The sequence below is a fragment of the Sminthopsis crassicaudata genome, chromosome 2 (genome assembly GCF_048593235.1).
Source record: "Sminthopsis crassicaudata isolate SCR6 chromosome 2, ASM4859323v1, whole genome shotgun sequence".
In the NCBI taxonomy this organism is placed as follows: Eukaryota; Metazoa; Chordata; class Mammalia; order Dasyuromorphia; family Dasyuridae; genus Sminthopsis; species Sminthopsis crassicaudata.
Genome location: NC_133618.1, coordinates 12130468 through 12148584, shown reverse-complemented (window position 1 = coordinate 12148584; position 18117 = coordinate 12130468). Strand labels below are relative to the sequence as shown.

At 48.0% G+C, this 18117-nt stretch overlaps 1 protein-coding gene across 1 annotated transcript; it reads left to right on the top strand.

Annotated features, from left to right (window-relative positions):
* Nucleotides 1-3454: 3454 nt before the first annotated feature.
* LOC141552573 (transcription factor COE2-like) lies at nt 3455-11877 on the top strand. Its single transcript, XM_074284685.1, has 6 exons — nt 3455-3698; nt 7700-7856; nt 9076-9139; nt 9680-9735; nt 10294-10367; nt 11856-11877. Exons 1-6 carry the CDS (start codon nt 3568-3570, stop codon nt 11875-11877), a joined length of 504 nt encoding a protein of 167 aa, XP_074140786.1. The 5' UTR covers nt 3455-3567.
* Nucleotides 11878-18117: the final 6240 nt, after the last annotated feature.

The following is an 18117-nucleotide window of genomic DNA, read 5'->3' as shown; positions in this document are numbered from 1 at the left end:
ACGAGTTCTCTCTCTCTCTCTCTCTCTCTCTCTCTCTCTCTCTCTCTCTCTCTCTCTCTCTCTCTCTCTCTCTCTCTCTCTCTCTCTGTCTTTCTATCTCTCTTTGTCTCTCTCTGTCTCTGTCTCTTTCTCTGTGTCTCTGTCTCTTTTTCTTTCTCTGTGTCTCTGTCTCTCTCTATCTCTTTTCCTCTTTCTCTATGTTTCTGTCTCTGTCTCCATGTCTCTGTCTCCACCTCCACCCTTCAAGTACTTTCAACATTGTAATCACTACTAGTGTCATCCTTGGTGATACTGTTACAATCACGGTTGCCATCTGTAACGTTGTTCCAGTCTCCCCTTCTCTTCCAATCTTTGGCTCCCAGCCTTTACCCAGAGATGACACTGTTGGCCCAGCTCCCAGCTGTGGTCCCCCTGTTCCTTTATCAAACGAAACTATCTCCTATACTATCACTCTTCTGAATATTTTGATAGCTACCCCCGAATTAGATCGAAAAGCCAGCGGGGAATGAGAACTCTTTTTTTTCTCAAATAATCCCTTTTAAATGAACCAGATCCCTTGCCCGTGGCCGGATCGAATTTAAATTCAGCAGAAAACGACCTGGCACTTTTCTAAAGAGAGAGAAGAGAATTTGCTGAAACTGAGGTCAGGTTCATTCCAGCTTGTTCAAACGACCTTTAGAAATCATGTGCCTGTCCTCTAGCGGGGAATAACCCAAAATGCACCGGCCAGTGTTCAGCTGGAGCTCTTGGACCCCCGATGTTCTAAGTTGATTCATTCATTCTTGTATGTGAGTCTGTCTGTCTATGTCTTGCATCTCTCTCTCTCTCTTTCTCTCTCTCTCTCTCTCTCTCTCTCTCTCTCTCTCTCTCTCTCTCTCTCTCTCTCTCTCTCTCTCTCTCTCTCTTTCTCTCTCTCTCTCTCTCTCTCTCTCTCTCTCTTCTCTCCTCTTCTTCTCTTTTGTTTCCATCTTTTCCCCTTTTTTCCCCTTTCCCTTTCCCATCTCTCTGCCGGTTTCTCTGTGCATGTGTGCGTTTCCGTCTCTCCCCTCTGCTCTTCTTTGCTTTTAAAGCAGAGTCCCTGCTTTAGGAAAGCTTTTAGGCTTTAGGCAAGGTTCTCCCCCCCTAACGAGGCTCGGAAATGTAGACGCTGTCGCTTTAACGGCGAACCAGCTGATTGTCTCCTACGGCAGATGGCCCCGGAGTCCAGATTTGCATTCATTGTCTTCAAATCTGTTTTCGCGCTGGTGTAGGAGATTGCAGCAGCGGCGGTGGCAGATTCATCCCCAGATCAGAATACAAAAAGGGAGGCACGGAAAATCACACCCAGCCTGTGGGCTTTTTAATGGGCACCGGGGCAACGGCGCCGCGCTCCGCGCTCCCAGAGTCGCGGCTGGGCTTTCCGCGAGTGGCCGCCCGGCTGCGCTCCAGCCTCGCTTGCAGCCAGCCCTTCTCCTCCGGCGGTGTGGGCGCAGGATGTGGACAGAGTGGCCGGTCGCCCTCTCCCCCGCTCCAGAACGACGTATTCCGAGCCGCCCCCGCCCCCACTTTTCTCCCCACCTGGCCCTCTCCTCCTTGGGCTTTTGTAAATTCATGTGTGAGTGTGTTGGGGGAGGATTCTGGGAATGTCGAGGATGCTCTGGTCACACCATAATCCCTGGCCTCTTCCCCTTGCTGGCCAGCGCAACTGTGTGGCCCGGGACTCTGAGCTCTTCCGGGAATTTCCTGATAAACTTCTACCCGCCCTCCACTTTCTCTCCTTATATCTAATTTAGACCAAGTTCTCTCTCAGCTCTCTCCCTTTCTTCTCTTTCTTCCTTTTTCCTTTCCTTTTTTTTCTCCTACTCTCTTCTCTCATTCATTTTTTATTTTTTCTCCCTTGTCATCTCTCCTTTTTTCTTTTCCTGTGTCTCTCAGCTTTTCTCATTTCTCTCCCTCTCTCCTTTCTCTTCTTCATCTTCTCTTATTTATCTTATTTCTCTTATTATTTCTCTTATTGCTCTGGCCCCTCTTTTCACACTATCTCTCTTTAATTGTCATTGTCTCTGAGTCTCCGTCCTTCTCTGTCAGCTCCACGGGTGCCCGTTCTCCTCCGTATTAGACTGTGAGCTCCTTGAGAGCAGGGGCTAGTTTTCGCCTTTGTACCCCCACCGTCCTGGGCACCCAGCAGACACTTTAATAAACACAACTTGACTGACTGAATCTCTCTGGGTCTCTCTTTCTCCAAAGCGCTCGGGCTCTCCCTCCTTCTCTCCTTCCCTCCATTCCTCCCCCCGGCCCCCCACAGTAAATATTTTCAAAACAACTTCCAACCCCCCCCCCCTTTTCCCCTCCCCCCCCGAACGCTCCTCTCGGAAAGCCGCCGGTGCGGGCGTCTCCGGAGGAGCCTGCGGGAAGGCTGTTAGCGATCAGTGTTACTGCCGGGAAAGTTTACACACACATCCCAGCGCGTGTGGGCCCACACTCTCACTCTCTTTACAAATATGTACGCCTTCACACATAAATAGGCACTGTTTGAGTTTGCCTCCAGCGTGTGTCTCTATCAATAGATCGAGTTGCGCGACATACGCGAGTACCGAGTCGGCGGCAGCTATCCCGGGCACGCGGCGGAGCGCCCGGCTCACGTGCTCCCGAGACAGCCGGCTCGCGGAGGGCCAAACTTCGCGTTCGGCCTGGGTAAGCTCGGGGATGCGGGCGGGAGGCCCGAGCTAGGCTAGGCTGCCGCGCGCCCCGGGGCCGCTTTTCGGCCGCTCTCACCTCGCGGGCTCGGCGCGGAGCCGGGAGCTGGGCAGGGGCTGCAGGGCGCCCCCGGCTCGCCCGCCCGCCCTCCAATAGGGCGAGTCTATGCAAATGAGCGCTCCTTATCGGGAAGGCGGCTCCGCCTCCTTGGTGTGTCTCCTGCTCGCAGTAACCCATTCATGGGGCCTCCGAGCGGCTGTATCCCGGTTCCCCCTCTCTCAGAGCAGCCAGCTTCTCACTAGATCCATTTCTTCCCTTGGCTCTGACAATTCATCCTGGGATTTTCTCCCCACCCCCCACCCCACCTTTTTTTTTTTTTTTTTGGTTCGGAGTTGGAGTGGTGGGGAGGAAAGGGGAGGGGGGCTGGGAGGGAGGAAGGGGGCGAGATTAGGCAGCCGTCCATCTCCTCCTGCTTCTCCCAGAAAACAGGTGATGCTCCTGGCCAGCGAACGCTCTCTGGATGCAGGCCGGGCTGCGGCGGGAAGGATGTTCTAGGCGAGCGGAGGTGAAGGCCGGCGGCAGGAGCGAACTTGCCGACGAGGAGGGGAGGGGAGGGCAGAGCAAGCCAAACTTTGACGGAGGCCTCCATCGCCGAGCGGCGGCTGCGAGCAGAAGCCCGGGCTCCTCCACCGAGAGCCCGAAGCGAAGACAAACTTTGGCCGTTCGTCTCTTTCTAGGACTTCTATTTTTTGGGGGAGGGGGAAGGGAACGCTTGGCGGTGCGAGTCTCGTGACTTTCAGGGCTCCGTGGATATTATCCTTGAAAAAAAACAAAACACTCGCAAAGAACAAAAATTTAGAGGCGTCTGTTCGAGTGGATCCGACTTTTTAAATGTTTGGGATTCAAGATACGTTAGGAAGAGGACCAGCTCTGAAAGAGAAAGCTCTAGGCGCAGAGATGGATTCGGTCCGGTCCTGGGTTCGAAACGTCGGGGTGGTGGATGCCAACGTTGCGGCACAAAGGTAAATACGTTTCTATCCATCCCCCCCTCCCCGTTTCCTTCCCTCCTCTCCTCCTTTTTTCTTTCTCTTCTTTCACGTTTTCTCCTCTTCTCTCTCTTCCCTCTCCTTTCTCATGCGCTTTATTTCTGTTCTTTTCCTTTCTTCCGTCTCCTCTTCTTTCCTCTTCTCCCTCTCCTCCTCCGGCTCGGTTCTTTCTTCTCTGTCATTCGCGTTTTCTCTCATCTCTCTATCCCTCTCATCTCTCTCCCCCCTCATGTTTGTGCTCTCCCCATCTGTCACCTTCTTCTCCGAACGCCGCAGCTTCATGTAGAAACCTCTCCATTTCTCCTCTCCCTCTGTCACTTGAAAAGAAGGGGACGAGGCTCCGAGTGGCCTCCGTAATTTTGTCCCTGTCCCTGTCCCTTCTCGGGAACTCCAGAACAAGAGGTTCGTCCCCGTTTCAAACCCCGAGCCGGCGCCCCCAGCGCCCCAGACTCCCGGTCCGAATCCCCGAGGCCCGAGAGCTCAGCTGTCACTTTCCCCGGAGCCCGAGGATGTGCCCGAGGCGAAGGCAGCGAGGGAGACCCCAGTTAGCGAGCAGCTGTCACCCGGCGCCACCACCTGAGAGGACAAGAAAAGAGAGGTTTCGCCCTAAACTCGGGAGTTAGCCCCCCTCCCCCCAATTTGGGCCCATCGCCCCCATCCCCCCGGCCAGCCTGGCTGCAGGGCTGGCGGCGGAAGGTCCAGCTGGGAGAGGCGGCCCAGCTCCGGGAGACAGCCAGCAAGCCAGCCCCGAGAAACTGCGGGGAGCCGAGCTTCACGAGCTTCTGGAAAGTCCTAGGAAGGCGAGGGAAAGCAAAGGAAAAAGGAAGGGAAAGGAAGGGAAAGGAAGGGAAAGGAAGGGAAAGGAAAGGAAAGGAAAGGAAAAGAAAGGAAAGGAAAGGAAAGGAAAGGAAAGGAAAGGAAAGGAAAGGAAAGGAAAGGAAAGGAAAGGAAAGGAAAGGAAAGGAAAGGGAGAGCAGGAAAAGAAAGGAAGAAAGAAACAAAGGGGAAAAGAAAGAGGAAAATGCAGAAATGGAAGAGAAAAAAAAGAGGGGCAACTGAAGGAAGAGGAATAGATAGAAAAAAAGTTGGAAAGAAAGAAGGGAGAAAGTTAGAAAACAAGAGGAAAGGAGGGAAAGATAAAGGAAAAGAAAAAGTGAAAGGAAAGAAGAGAAAGGGCACAAAGAAAATAAAGAAGGAAAAAAAGAAAAAAAAAACATTTGAAGGGAAGAAGTACTAGGGGAGAAAGAAAAAGAAAAGAAGGAAGAACAGAAGACAGGAAAGGCAAACAGAGAGAAAAGCCTTAACACTCAACGTCACTTTGCTTCAAGAACTGGAGCTACAAACTTCTTCTTTTCCTCTTGTTTTCAGAGGTCCCTGGAATTGACATTGAGGCAAGAGAAATGCCACATTTGAGTCCCTAGTCTCTTTAATGCCCCTTTTAAAATAGGCAGCCTGTTGGATTCCTTTGCTTTGCACCCTCAGTGGTTTGTTTTTAATGTCCCCTTCTTTCTTCCTTCTTTCCTTCTTTTTTCTTTCTTTCTTTCTTTCTTTCTTTCTTTCTTTCTTTCTTTCTTTCTTTCTTTCTTTCTTTCTTTCTTTCTTTCTTTCTTTCTTTCTTTCTTTCTTTCTCTCTCTCTCTCTCTTTCTTTCTCTCTCTCTTTCTTTCTTTCTTTCTTTCTTTCTTTCTTTCTTTCTTTCTTTCTTTCTTTCTTTCTTTCTTTCTTTCTTTCTGTCTTTCTTTCTTTCTTTCTTTCTTTCTGTCTTTCTTTCTTCCTTCCTTCCTTCCTTCCTTCCTTCCTTCCTTCCTTCCTTCCTTCCTTCCTTCCTTCCTTCCTTCCTTCCTTCCTTCCTTCCTTCTTTTCTTCCTTCCTTCTTTTCCTTGTCCTTTCTCACCCTCAACAACTGCTCCAGCAGTCCTAGGCTTTTTTTAGATGAAGCGCAATCCACCTAAATCGAAGCTTTCCCCTTCCCCTTTTCATAGTCCATATCCAAACCCCTTCCCAGAGAAGGTGCCCGAACCCTCGCTGTGCCCGGCTGGATCGAACCTGCTCCCTGGGCTCGGAGCCCAGTTTCATGCTTCCCTAACCGAATTTAGGGATCTGATTCACTGCTGGGAGGTCAGCTAAGGCCCAGTGCAGCCAGCCTGATGTCTCAGGGCCAGCCAGCTGAGCCTCGGGGGCCGGCAAGATTCTCTCCGCAGCACGCCCGGGCAGCAGCCCGGCCGAGAAAGAGATTTTCTCAGTTCGATGGAAGAGGCGGTTTTCAAACGCCAATATTTTTTCCCGGGAGGCTTGGGACCAACTTCCTCTTCTTCACCTCCTCGAGCTAAGCAGTTCTCTAAGCCCATTCCTGCCACAAGAATTGGGGCAGGGGCAGAGGAAACTTCTCCGAGAAGATAACCGCCCGGCTTGCTCACATAGGCTCTTCCCAGAAGCCTGAGGGGGAGAAACCACCGTTTCTTCCAGAAACAAGGCAGAGAAATCGAGTCTCTCCCTCCAACCTTTTCCCCTCCAGACAAATTTCCTTAAGAGTGAAAGCGTCTTGCCATTCCGATCATGAGACAGCGAGAGCTCTTGGGATCCCTTACCCGGCGCAGCCCCGGATTTTAAGCTAACGCTCAAAGGCCTGAGAGGAGGATTTCTGAAGCTCGAGAACTCCAAAACTAGCCCGGAATGAGGCCTTCGGGAAAGCTGGGCAAACGCCTCCCCAAGGCCTCACAAGCTTCAAGAACAGGCGTGCAAGCTCACCCAGCCACCCAGCCGTCCGTCCGTCGGCCAGTCCGTCCTCCATCCATTCTCCTCCTAAACGACCCCTATTGGTCTTAATTTTTTTCCTTTGGGGGAAATGTCCAAGCATCCATCGCCTAGGGTGGGGTGAGAAGGGAGTTGGGGTGGAGGGAATATATTCCCTCTCACTGGAGAGCGGTTCATCTTTGAATAAACTTTGGTTTCTGCAGCCCCTCTCTCCCTGGGCTTGTTCCCTCGAAATCCCTCACTCCCTTCTCCCTACCCGGGGCTCTCACTGGGGTGAAGGACTCTGAGATTGAAGGGAAGTTAGACACAATCAGGGGCCCGGATGAGCCAGACTTTCCTGGAGAAGAAAAGCTTGGCGGTGGATGAGGCTGGCCCTGGGCAAAATGGGACCCGGGACCGTGTTTTGCTCGTCCCGGCTCGGCTCTTGGACGCTGTCTTTTCCCAAGATTCCTATTTCGGGAGTCAATTTTGTTTTTCTCTCAGTTTAGGAATCTTCTCTTGAAGGGAAAAGGAGCGATTGATTAGGTGAAAACGGGAGATTATCAGCTCTATAAAAGAGAAAAGAGAGGGGGAATCAGTCCTCAAACTAGGAGGAGGAATTGGCTTTTCATACGCAAACAAGTTGCTTCTAATAACAATATATCAATAAGCAGCTTATTAACTCCACTCAATGTCAATTCATTTCTTTGCTCTTTCTCGGGCCACTCATGGAAGATACTGAGGTAGAAAAAAGCTAGGAGGGATTTTTTGGTAGGTGCTTAAAAAAGCAGACAAGCATAAAGGGGGGGGGGTCTCTGTGAGGGTCCCGTGCTCTCAGATCCCCAAGGGCAGAGAGAGATCAAGCGGGAAGAAATGTCCTCTGCAGCAGGGATCCTTTTGGTTCGGTTCGAAAATTACAACCAAACGGCTCAGGCTCAAAGATTGTTAAAGTGGGTGCTGTCACTGCTCTCCTTACAGTAACCTTCCACGAAACTGGGGGGGTTCTTTTTGTACTTTCCGCTGGGAGCTGGGGCAGCCCCTTCTGCCAAATGCCCGCCAGGGTCCAACTTTCAAGGTGCGGAGCCGAGTTTTGAATGGGAGTGTGGGTCAGGGCTCATTAGGGGCCTGGCTTCTGGGAAAGGCAGGGCTGGGTCCCTCGGTTTCCCCGAAGAGAATGATCTGATTCCAGGGTAACAGCCGCGTTTCAGGGGTCCTCTTTGCCCATTCTCTTGTCTTCTTCCACAGCGGAGTCGCTTTGTCCCGGGCTCATTTTGAGAAACAACCTCCTTCCAACTTGCGCAAATCCAATTTCTTCCACTTCGTCTTGGCCCTCTATGATCGGCAGGGTCAGCCGGTGGAGATCGAAAGGACCGCCTTCGTGGACTTCGTGGAGAACGACAAAGTAAGAGGAGAGGGGGTGGGGGCTGGGTCCGAGCATTTGCCGCCCCTCTCCAGCTCCCCCTCACTCGCACTCATTGCCCTTAATGACTCCCTTCTGCAAAGTAGCGGAGAGTTCTTCCATCTGTCACTGCGCCGCCCTGGGCAGCCAGGCTCACCCGGGGATGATAAATGGAGGAATGGCTCGCAGGACCCAGGAAAGCACCCCCTACTTCCCCCAGCCCCGTCGCCCCCTCCCTGCTCCCTCCTCTCCTCCTTTAGCCCCCGAACATGTATCCTTCAAAAGTGAAGCTGCCTCTCGGCCTCATCCGGGACCTTTCCTGACTCCCCATAATTAGCCGCTCCGGTCAATTACATTTTCAAGCAATTTCCATAAATAAAACCCCGTTTAAAAAAAAAAAAAGAAAGAAAGAAAAAAGAAAGAAAAAAAGAAAAAAAAAGGAAAAAGAGTAAGGAGAAGAATGCCCCTTTCCTCGTTATTTATTATTATTATTATTATTATTATTATTATTATTATTATTATTATTATTATTATTATTATTATTATTATTATTATTATTATTATTATTATGCTGGGCCCCTGCCCAAGTAGTCGCTCATCTTGCTCGCAAAGGATTCTGCAGGAAGCCCAGAGCAAGAAAAGGCAATCGCTCACCTCTCTATCCATGGAGCCCCTTCTCTTCTGGGCTCCTCACCCTTCCTAAGGCAGTGGGGGGGATGAAGTGAGAAACCCCCCCTTGGGCTCAGACTTCGAAGCAGGTGAAGACGCCCTGGGCTCAGCTTGCCGAGGGGAAGGATAATAAGCAAAGGGGCTCCCAGGCTGAGCAAAGCTCGGTCTTTTTGCCCGAGCTCCGTCCCCCGGTGACTTACTTTCTCTGAGTGTCTCTCGCCTTCAGCCGAAGGTAGAAGGCTGTCACCAACACACATCCTCATTAAAGAACAGAGGAAGGCCGCTGTGTCCCCGAACGTCCTGGCTTTGGAAGCTTCCCAAGTACTGGAGCTTTCTGAGTTCGGGAGAACTGGGTGGCGAGGGGGGTGGGGGGGTCCCCCATGACACAGAGAGCTGGAACTTTTCTGACATCCTGGCTCGGAAGTTGTGAGCCAGGGAGAGCCGAGATCCGGGACTTTGCCGGAGGCAGGTTTCTGTCAGAAAGGGAAAGACTGGGAAAGAGCTCCCGATGCCGAGATGGATTTTTTTTTTTTTTAATCCCATCTCTTTCTAGGAACAAGGCAATGAGAAGACCAACAACGGCACCCACTACAAATTACAGCTGCTTTATAGCAATGGTGAGGCCTTCTCTGGTGTAGAAAGGGGAAGGGAGCAATGATGGGGGAGGGGTGTTGCCATTTTCAATCGAAAGGGATTTGAACTCGCAGCTCTGGGTCCTGGTGGGGACTTGCTCTCAGGTGACTGCCAGTGCAGGAACTTGGGAGCCATCAGAAGCTGAGCAGCCTGGGGGGAGGAAGCTGGGGCAGAGCGAGACTTAGTGGGGAAACTGAGTCCAGCCTGGCTCCTCAGAGGTGTGCAGCGTTAGCCTGCGTCCAGGTGCAAGGAGAAAAAACTAAGGGGCTCCACCGCATTTAAGTTTTTGTTCGATTTTTTTTTGGGGGGGAAGGAAAGGACAGGCAGAGTAACTTTTAGTTCTCCCCAGAACAAAAATTTCTCACCCCCTCTTTTCTTAAGTGCAAGATCAAAGCTCCTATCTATTCATTTGGGGGGGGAAGGAGGGTTCTCTCTTCACTAAGTCGGGGTGTCTGGGAGAAGTTGGTTCTCTCGAGCCGCGGGGTCAAGTGAGTGACTTCTCTGCCTACTGTCCACCTTCCTAGGGGTCAGGACCGAACAGGACCTCTTTGTGCGGCTCATCGATTCGGTCACGAAGCAGGTGAGCTGAGGCGGTGGGGGTCGGGCCTCTTGTCCACCTCGTTCCTTTCCTTCTCCTCTCCCCCAAATCCTTTCTCTCCCATTGCTGAGGCTTTGTCTTTTTCCTCCCGCTGCTCACCTTTTCCCATCTCATTAACCCCCTAGCCGTTTTCCAAAGCTACGAAGTCTTGGGGTCCTTGTCGCCTGAGAGGTGTCAGGGAGGGAGAGAAAAGAGAGTAAGAAGGACCCCCACTTTCTAATGAACAACTCACTAGTCCCGATGAACAATCTCAAAGGAGAGAACTGATGTGAAACAATTCGGGGGAAGGGGATTCAGGCAAAATAATATTTGCCCCCCAGAGATATATTAATATTCAGCAAAATAGTGTTGTTGTTGTTTTTTTGTTTTTTGTTTTTTACTTCCCCCAATCAAGTTTTCCTCACGATTGCCTCAGTTACCTCTTCCCTCCCTTTGCTAGCCTCCCTTAAAAAGTGCAGGACGAGAAAGATTTATTCTGTGTTTGTTTTAAAATCGTTTTTCCTCTTTTCTTCCGGCTCCTTCCTTCGCTTCTCCCGGCAGCCCATAGCTTATGAGGGCCAAAACAAGAACCCGGAGATGTGCAGAGTTCTGCTCACACACGAAGTCATGTGCAGGTAAGCGGAAGTGGCCGGGAGGTACTGAATGATTCTCTCTGGACAGAGGGAGAGACCCCCCTGGAGACTCTCACCCTCGCGCCCAAGGGTGCGAAAGACTGACGGATCAGAGATCCTTCTCCCATCCTTGGCTCCGGCCTCTCCCTTTTCTAGTAGAGATGTTAAAAGAGCTGGCCGGGGGGTTATCGTAGGGTTGAGGCTAATGCGAAGGTGAACAAGCTTGCTCCCGAGGGAGTACACTTCTTCCTACAGTAAACAAAAGTAGCCCTGTCCCCCAATTTCCTACGATCTCAGGAATCTTGGAAAGAGGAGGAGCAACCAATTCTCCCGCATATGTACCCCAAAGCGGGAGGAGTGGGGCCACACGGTTTTTATGATCTAGATGGCATTGGATGTCAGGCGAAGGGGGGGAAAAAGAGACTTTGAAGAGGGGGACCAGTTCTAGAAAGTCTTCCTGAATAGGGAGGGCAGAAATGGGGACTGCTAGCCGGTTTTCTCCCTAGCTTCGGAGGCCACGCCGCGGAATTGGGGGGGGGGTACCGGTGCTAACACTTGCTTAGCCCTGCCTGAGTCCAGCCTCAGTTCAACGGACTGGGGTCCTCTTACTCCATCTGTGCACACCGCAGAGGTGTTAAGTCTCGCCTTGGGCTGGGAAGAGAGATGGTGCGGGAGGTGCCGAGGCAGATGAAACGCGCTTTGGGGGAGCCACGGGTGTGTTTTCTAAGTTCATTTCCGCGCGCGGAAATGTATCACCTAGGATTTCACCTCGAAGGGAAATTGCCTTGGTCCTCCTGCGGCTGGCCGGCCGCAGCGACCTACAGCGGAGCGAGCCCGGATCAGCGCCTTTTCTAGAGAAAGATCTGGAGGGCCTGGGTCCTACTGGGGCGGGGGGGATTAGGGAAATCTTTATTTGCAGCCGGGGAGGGTTTACCATTGGCTTCTGACTGATAGACCGCTCTAGGTGCGGGCTCTTCTGCTCCGCCTCCGGCTCCCCCTTTGCTTTTTAGAGTTTAATGGGATCAAATCCCCTCGTTTCCAGTATTTTAGGGGAGTTCAAGAAGGGGGGGGCGGTGTTAGTTATTTCCTTGCCTGGAAGGCGGGTTTAGAAGTATCACAAAGAAGGAGGGGAAAATATATTGAAGCGAATTTTTAATTTTTTAAATTTAAAAAAATAATTTATTTTTTTTTTTTTTGCGGGGGTGTAGGGGTGGGGGGAGGTCCAGACTTCGAATTCTGGGTAAGAAGTCTCTTTCCGGTTACTCGTCCCTGCTTTCTGGCACTCCACCCGCTTGAGGAGAAAGCATCCTTTCCCTCCTCCTGCTTGGGAGAAGCAGCCACCCCCTCCTCCCGCTTTATCTTACTCTCACCCCCGAGGTTTGAGGACTCCTTTATTTATTTATTTTGCTGCTTTTTCAGTAAGGAAGGGCCCTCGGACTAATTTCTGGCCGCTTTGCCGGCACCTCTGGCCGCCTCTACCTCTTTCTCCAGCGTGGCCCGAAAGAAACTCTAACCATCAGATGTGTTTGCTTTTGGGGTCTGCCCAAATATTATGAAAACAAACTCCAGTTGAGTGTAGCCACTGGGCCTCCGCGGAGGCCGGGAGGCCGGTCTCTTTTCCCGTGAGGGGCTGGAGCTAGCTGACAGTGGGAGGCGACCGGGGCGCCGCTGCCGGCCTGGACAATCCAATCCCGGCCCGGACTTTGTGTGCGCCACCTAGATTAAAGGGGCAGACCACCGGGGCCGGGGAGGGGGGGCGTTAATCAAAGGGCCGGCCTTGGCTTCCTGCACCCCCTCCCCTCGCGCTGCCCCGAAAACGTCTTTGTTCGGAGACACCCTCCCCGAGCGGGACTTGCCCATTGTCTGGCGAATTACACCTAGCGATTTAAATGAGGAGGCCCCACCCGCCCAGCTGCGAGGCCCGCCTGACTGCGATATTTGGATTTGTTTTAAAACCCAATCCGAGCCTCCTTATTTTGTGCTGTTTAAATAAGAGGCGGCAGGCATCAATTTTTAAAAGGCTCTAGTTTAGTCTGCATTAGCAACAGAATATCAAAATTTAATGCGCTGGAACTTCTCGGCAGTTTGGAGAACAGTGGAGGAGCTGGCCTATTGTTCCCCACCCCTCCTTCCCACTTTAAGATTCTTCTCAGTGGCTAAAGGAGTCTCTCTCTGTGTCTCTGTGTCTCTGTCTGTCTGTCTCTTTCTCTGTCTCTGTTTCTGTCTCTCTATCTCGTTTCTCTCTCTCTGTCTCTCTGTCTGTCTCTTTCTCTGTCTCTGTTTCTGTCTGTGTCTCTCTGTCTCTTTCTGTCTCTGTTTCTGTCTCTCTATCTCGTTTCTCTCTGTCTCTCTGTGTCTCTCTCTCTGTCTCTTTTTCTGTCTCTGTTTCTGTCTCTCTCTTTCTCTGTCTCTGTTTCTCTCTGTCTCTGTCTCTCTCTTAGTTCCCACACTTATTATTCAGTAACTTTAGTTAAGTATCTACATCTATCAGAACAAGAATTTCTCAACTTCCTACTATGTGCTAGGCTGAGGGGATGGAGTCAATAGAAGAGTTAGCTCTGGGGCTAACCAAAGACCAAAATCATGAACACACTAGCTGTGTGACCTTAGAGAAGTCCCTTATTCTTTCAGTATCCTGAGGCAGTTTTGTGAGACTGCTAAGCAATTGTTGGGGTGTCCCCTTCCCACAAAATAATTAGTAGTCTGGTACCTCTCTCCTTATCTGTAAAACAAATATCTCTCCCTCTCCTCCTCCCCCCCCCCAATTAAAAAAAAATCTATGTTAGATATTTAACATGTATTGGTCAATCTGCCATCTTGAGGGGGGGAAAGGAGGGGAAAAATTAGAACAAAAGGTTTGGCAATTGTCAATGCTGTAAAATTATCCAGGCATCTATCTGGTAAATAAAAACTATTAAATATATTTTAAAAATCTATGCTAGGAACTAGGCATCCAAAGTTTTTACAAAATTTCTAAAAGTGTTCTTGAAGTCAGACGGCTTCCATTGCGGTGGTTGGGTGGATGGGTACACAAAATGGGAGAGGAGAACTAAAGGCAAAGGATGCAGAGCTGGGAAATAAGGCTAACATGAATTCCCTAAATCATGGGGTGAAAAATCCAAGGCCTTCATGAGTGAAATCTTTGTACAATTAAAGGTCATGTCCATGTAACTGTTATTACTTTGTACCCCAATCAGACTTCGTCCTTAGTCTCCCCATTAGAGCACTTTACTCTATGGGGGATAAAAGTTTTTCCTATCCCTAGCTTTTGCCACACAACATGGGAGACAGGATTCAAAGGGCCTGCTCCCTAGTAGTTAGAGAACATGATTAGTTTCATTTGCACATAACTGGACAGAGCTCCCCCATCTCCCCATGTTTCTAACTAACCTCCAGTGGAAAGGGGACCCAGATATGTGCACTAATCTTTAAGAGGGAGAGCAGTAAAGTTTGAAAAAAAATTCCCCCAGAAATCACTTTATCCCACTCTTCTCAACTGCCCCCCCCCTTCCTCATTTTGCCAATTATTAGCCAGGAGAACTCTCCTCCGTTCTGTTGCTGCCAGCCGCCCCTGCGCCCTCAATGCTCAGAGGGTTAAAAGATATTATAATTTGAACAGAAGTAGTCTCGAGGCCTACAGCTGGCTAATAACAGAGTTGTATTGAGGGCTGGAAAGCCCCACAGCTGTGACTTTTCGCCACAAGGCTCAGGCTAGACAGGAGCCTAATCAGATGGGCCAGCCGGCCAGTGGGGCCAGTGTCTTTATCGGCCAGATGGTGTGAATTTAGACACTTTTGTTATGCAATCACAGGGAGGAGTTGAAGAGGAGAGAACAAAACAAAGGCCGCCATGCTGGGCGCTTATTTGAGTTTGAAATTAGAGACAGATTTTGGAAAGTTGAGGGCTGAATTTGAAAAGCAGTATTTTTTTTTTTTTTGGGAGGGGCACTGGTCTTGTCCAGAAGCTTGACTGACTGGACACCCCGGTTATAGGGTTGTCTCTTCTCCCACAGTAGCAGGAGGAATAATAATAATAATAATAATAATAGCAAAAATAGTCATAGGCAATCTGTAAATCTTAGAAATGTGGCTATAGCAATGAGATCACAAATTGGAATTGAACAATGATGATGGTTACAAGATCCAACAGCTATTATTTCCTCTTCTCCAATCCTTTGAATTTGTTTTATATATTTTCCATATGTAAATATTTAATATACTTATGTACTTAAGGACATATTGAAGAGAGAATGACATAGGACATTAAAGACCTGTTATTGGTCTTGGGGTCTTTGATTGACTATAAGCTCCTTGAGGACAGGGGCTGTTTCATTTTTTTTTTTTTTTAATGATTTGAACAACTACTTGTCTTATTATTTTGAATATCTGACCCACAATAGTTTTGTTGATTGATTTATTGACCACGATTCAATTTTTGGCTCTGTCACGACCCACCTGTGTGACCTTGGACAAACAATCATTTGATAAATCTAGTCACTGGCCCTCCGTGTTCTCATCTCTAACAAAGTCTTTGTTGTTGTGTAGTTGTCTTCACTTACATCCAATTCTTCATGACCCCATTTGTGATTTTTTGGGCAAATTCACTAGAATGGTTTGCTATTTATTTATTTTCTTTCCCTTCTTCAAGCACTAAATTTGTGGTCTAAAGCTTTTGCTTTAATAGCCATGTCCTTCTCCAGCTCATTTTACAGATGGGGAAACTGAGACAGACAGGATTAAGTGATTTGTCCAGGGTCACACAGCTAGTACAAGTTTGAGGCCAGATTTGAATTTAAGAAGATGAGTTTGATTTTGATTCTAGACCTGGGCACATGCTACCTCGATGCTCTTGGGTTTGGAATTAGATGGGGGCTTTCAAAAAATTTTTTGGGGGGATTCATGAGACAGTTAGGTGGCTAGGTAGATAAAATTCTGGAATTAGAGTCAGGGTTGTTGTGAGAGTTAAATGAAACAATATTGCAAAGTGCTCAGCATAATCTCTGGTGTGGAATAGATGCTATATAAATGCTTATTTTAATGGAGTAGATGCTACATAAATGCTTATTTCATTGTATTCATAGTATCTGTGATATCTTGGAAAACCTACGGGATACCTTTTCAGAATAATGTTTTTAGATACATTAAGAAGGATATATAGGATTCCAAAGTTAGTCAAAATTAAAATGTACTTTCCCCCATCCACCTTCACTTCTCAGATTAAAAATTCATGGATTAGATGAGATTCTTTCCCACTTTGTTTATGATCCTCTGTGTTCAGAAAGGGGAAATCCCCTGCCCACAGGAATGCAGCTAGCAAGTGGAAGAGTAGGGATGGGCATTCAGGTCTCCTGGCACCAAAGTTCACAGTTCTTTGTGCCAGGTTCAGCAGAATGAAAATCCCTGTGGTATCTCTCCAATTGTATTCCAACTTCTTTCTCCATTCACCCAGCAAATACTCTTAGTCGGGGGAGAGGATGAAAGAAGTCCTGGGACTGAAAGGCTTACAGAGACTGAGGTGAATAGAGGATTGTGGGAGTTAGCAAAACCACCAGACTCAATGGGGAAACCACTTTCATTTTTATTTCTGGGGAAAGTGATGGCTCTCTAGAGTTTCTCTTAGCTAGGTATAAACACATAAGCACAGTTTTAATCAGGCCAAGAACTAGTTTCTCAGCCTTTTCCTGGCATTTCATACTGAATTAACCTGATCCTGGGCTCAGACTTGGTCATCTTCACAAGCTGTAATACTTAGTGAAGAGGAGAATCATGGGAATTATCTGAGTCTCTGAAGTCTCAAATCTCTGAGCCTAATTGGAGTGGTGTGGTATGGTGGGAAGAATACCCCCTCCTTAGACAGAGGGCCTGGATTCAAATTCTTTCTGCCATTTTCTACTGGTATGAACTTGGGAAGATACTTTAACTTCCTTGGACCTCTGTTTTCTTCCCTGCAAAGTGAGAGAACTGGGCTGGATGGTCTCTCTTTCCAGTTCTAAATCTTGTGATTCTATAACCTCTAAGAAGTCAGATGAGTAATTAGAGCCCCAAGCCTGGAGTCAGGAAAACCTGAGTTCAAATGTAGCCTTAGATATTTTCACACTGTGGAATCCTGGGCAGTTTCCTCAAATTTAAAGCAGAAATAAGAGTAGTTTCTATCTTCTCAGAAATATTGTGAGCTCAAATGAGATACTTGTCAAGGGCCTCAAACAGAGTAGGAACTTAATACAAATTTATTCTCTTTCCCTTCTTCCAGCACAAAATTTGTGAACTAAAGCTTCTGGCATTCCATAATAGATTAAAATTTTTTTTATTAATTATAGTTTTTATTTACCAGATATATACATGGGTAATTTTACAGCATTGATAATTGCCAAACCTTTTGTTCCAATCCCCCCCCCCATGGCAGGTGGACCAATACATGTTAAATATGTTAAAGTATAAATTAAATACAATATAATTGCCATAATAGATTAATAAGCATGTATTAATGTGCTTGCAAACCCCCATATTATGTTCCAGGTATGGGAGATAAAAACAACAAAGACTTACATTCTATTCAGGAAGGGATATATGTGCATATGGAAGGCTATATAAAATATATTTAAGTACATATAAGGTAATTTGGGAGGTAGAGACACTATCTGGTAGAGGGCAGGATGGAGGGGAAGAATTGTTATTCAGTCCTGTCTGATTCTTTGTGACCCAAATTTGAGGTTTTCTTAGCAAAGATACTGGAGCAGTTTGCTATTTGCTTCTCCTGCATTTTACAGATGAAGAAACTGAGGCAACCAATATTGAGCCCCTTGCCCAGGGCCACATAGCTGATAAGGGGCCAAATTGAACTCAAGTCTTCCTGGCACTCTATCTACTGTGTCTCGAAGCTAGAACAGAATTAGGAAAGACTTTATGTAGCAGATAGCCAAGGATTAGAAGAAACATAGGTGAACAGGCTTGGATTTCATTTTTGAAACAAATCAGGATTAAGCCCAGCTGATGGAGGAGGCATTTTATTACCTTTTGAAAAATTAATAATAACAATTCATACTCATGCAGTGCTTTAAGATTATAAATTCCTGTGAGATGAGAATGGGGAATGGAGAGCAAAGACTGATTCCCATTTCACAGAGTAGGAAACAGAGGTTCAGGGAAGGAATCCTATCCTTTCTTGAGTATTGCTGGGAATTACTTTTATGATTATTCTTTAATTCAATATCCATTCAATATCCATTTATTATTTACTAATATGTGCCAGGCACTATGAAAATTTCTGTGTATATAAATTTCAAACTAAAAGGGTTTTGAAAATTCAGTTATGATTTTGAAAATCTAGTGGGGTCCTGGTACAAAGACCCACCCTTTTATATTTGAATTTGATTCACTTCTTCAAAGTTAATCCCCCGCAATTATACTCTTCTGGCATAGTCTTACATTTTTATCTGTTTTTCTTCTCCTCCTGAGGAAATCCCCATGGAAAGGCAACTGAATTCAGCTGAGGAATTTTGCAAACTCACTCGTCCTCCTCAGAACTGTTCCTGATAAAGTTAAGCAGATGGGCCCATTTTGACATTGCTCTCTGTGTGTGTTTTCTTTCTGAAATCCCATGCAGCTAGCTCAGCAGTCATGCCCACTCTGGGGTCAGTTGACATGTTGATGATGTCAGCTGAGATTATCCAGGTTGATGGTCCTGAGTTCCTTGGGAATGGAGCTGCATGATTTGAGTCCTGGGTCTTCTTGAGCCATTACCATTGCTGCTTGAC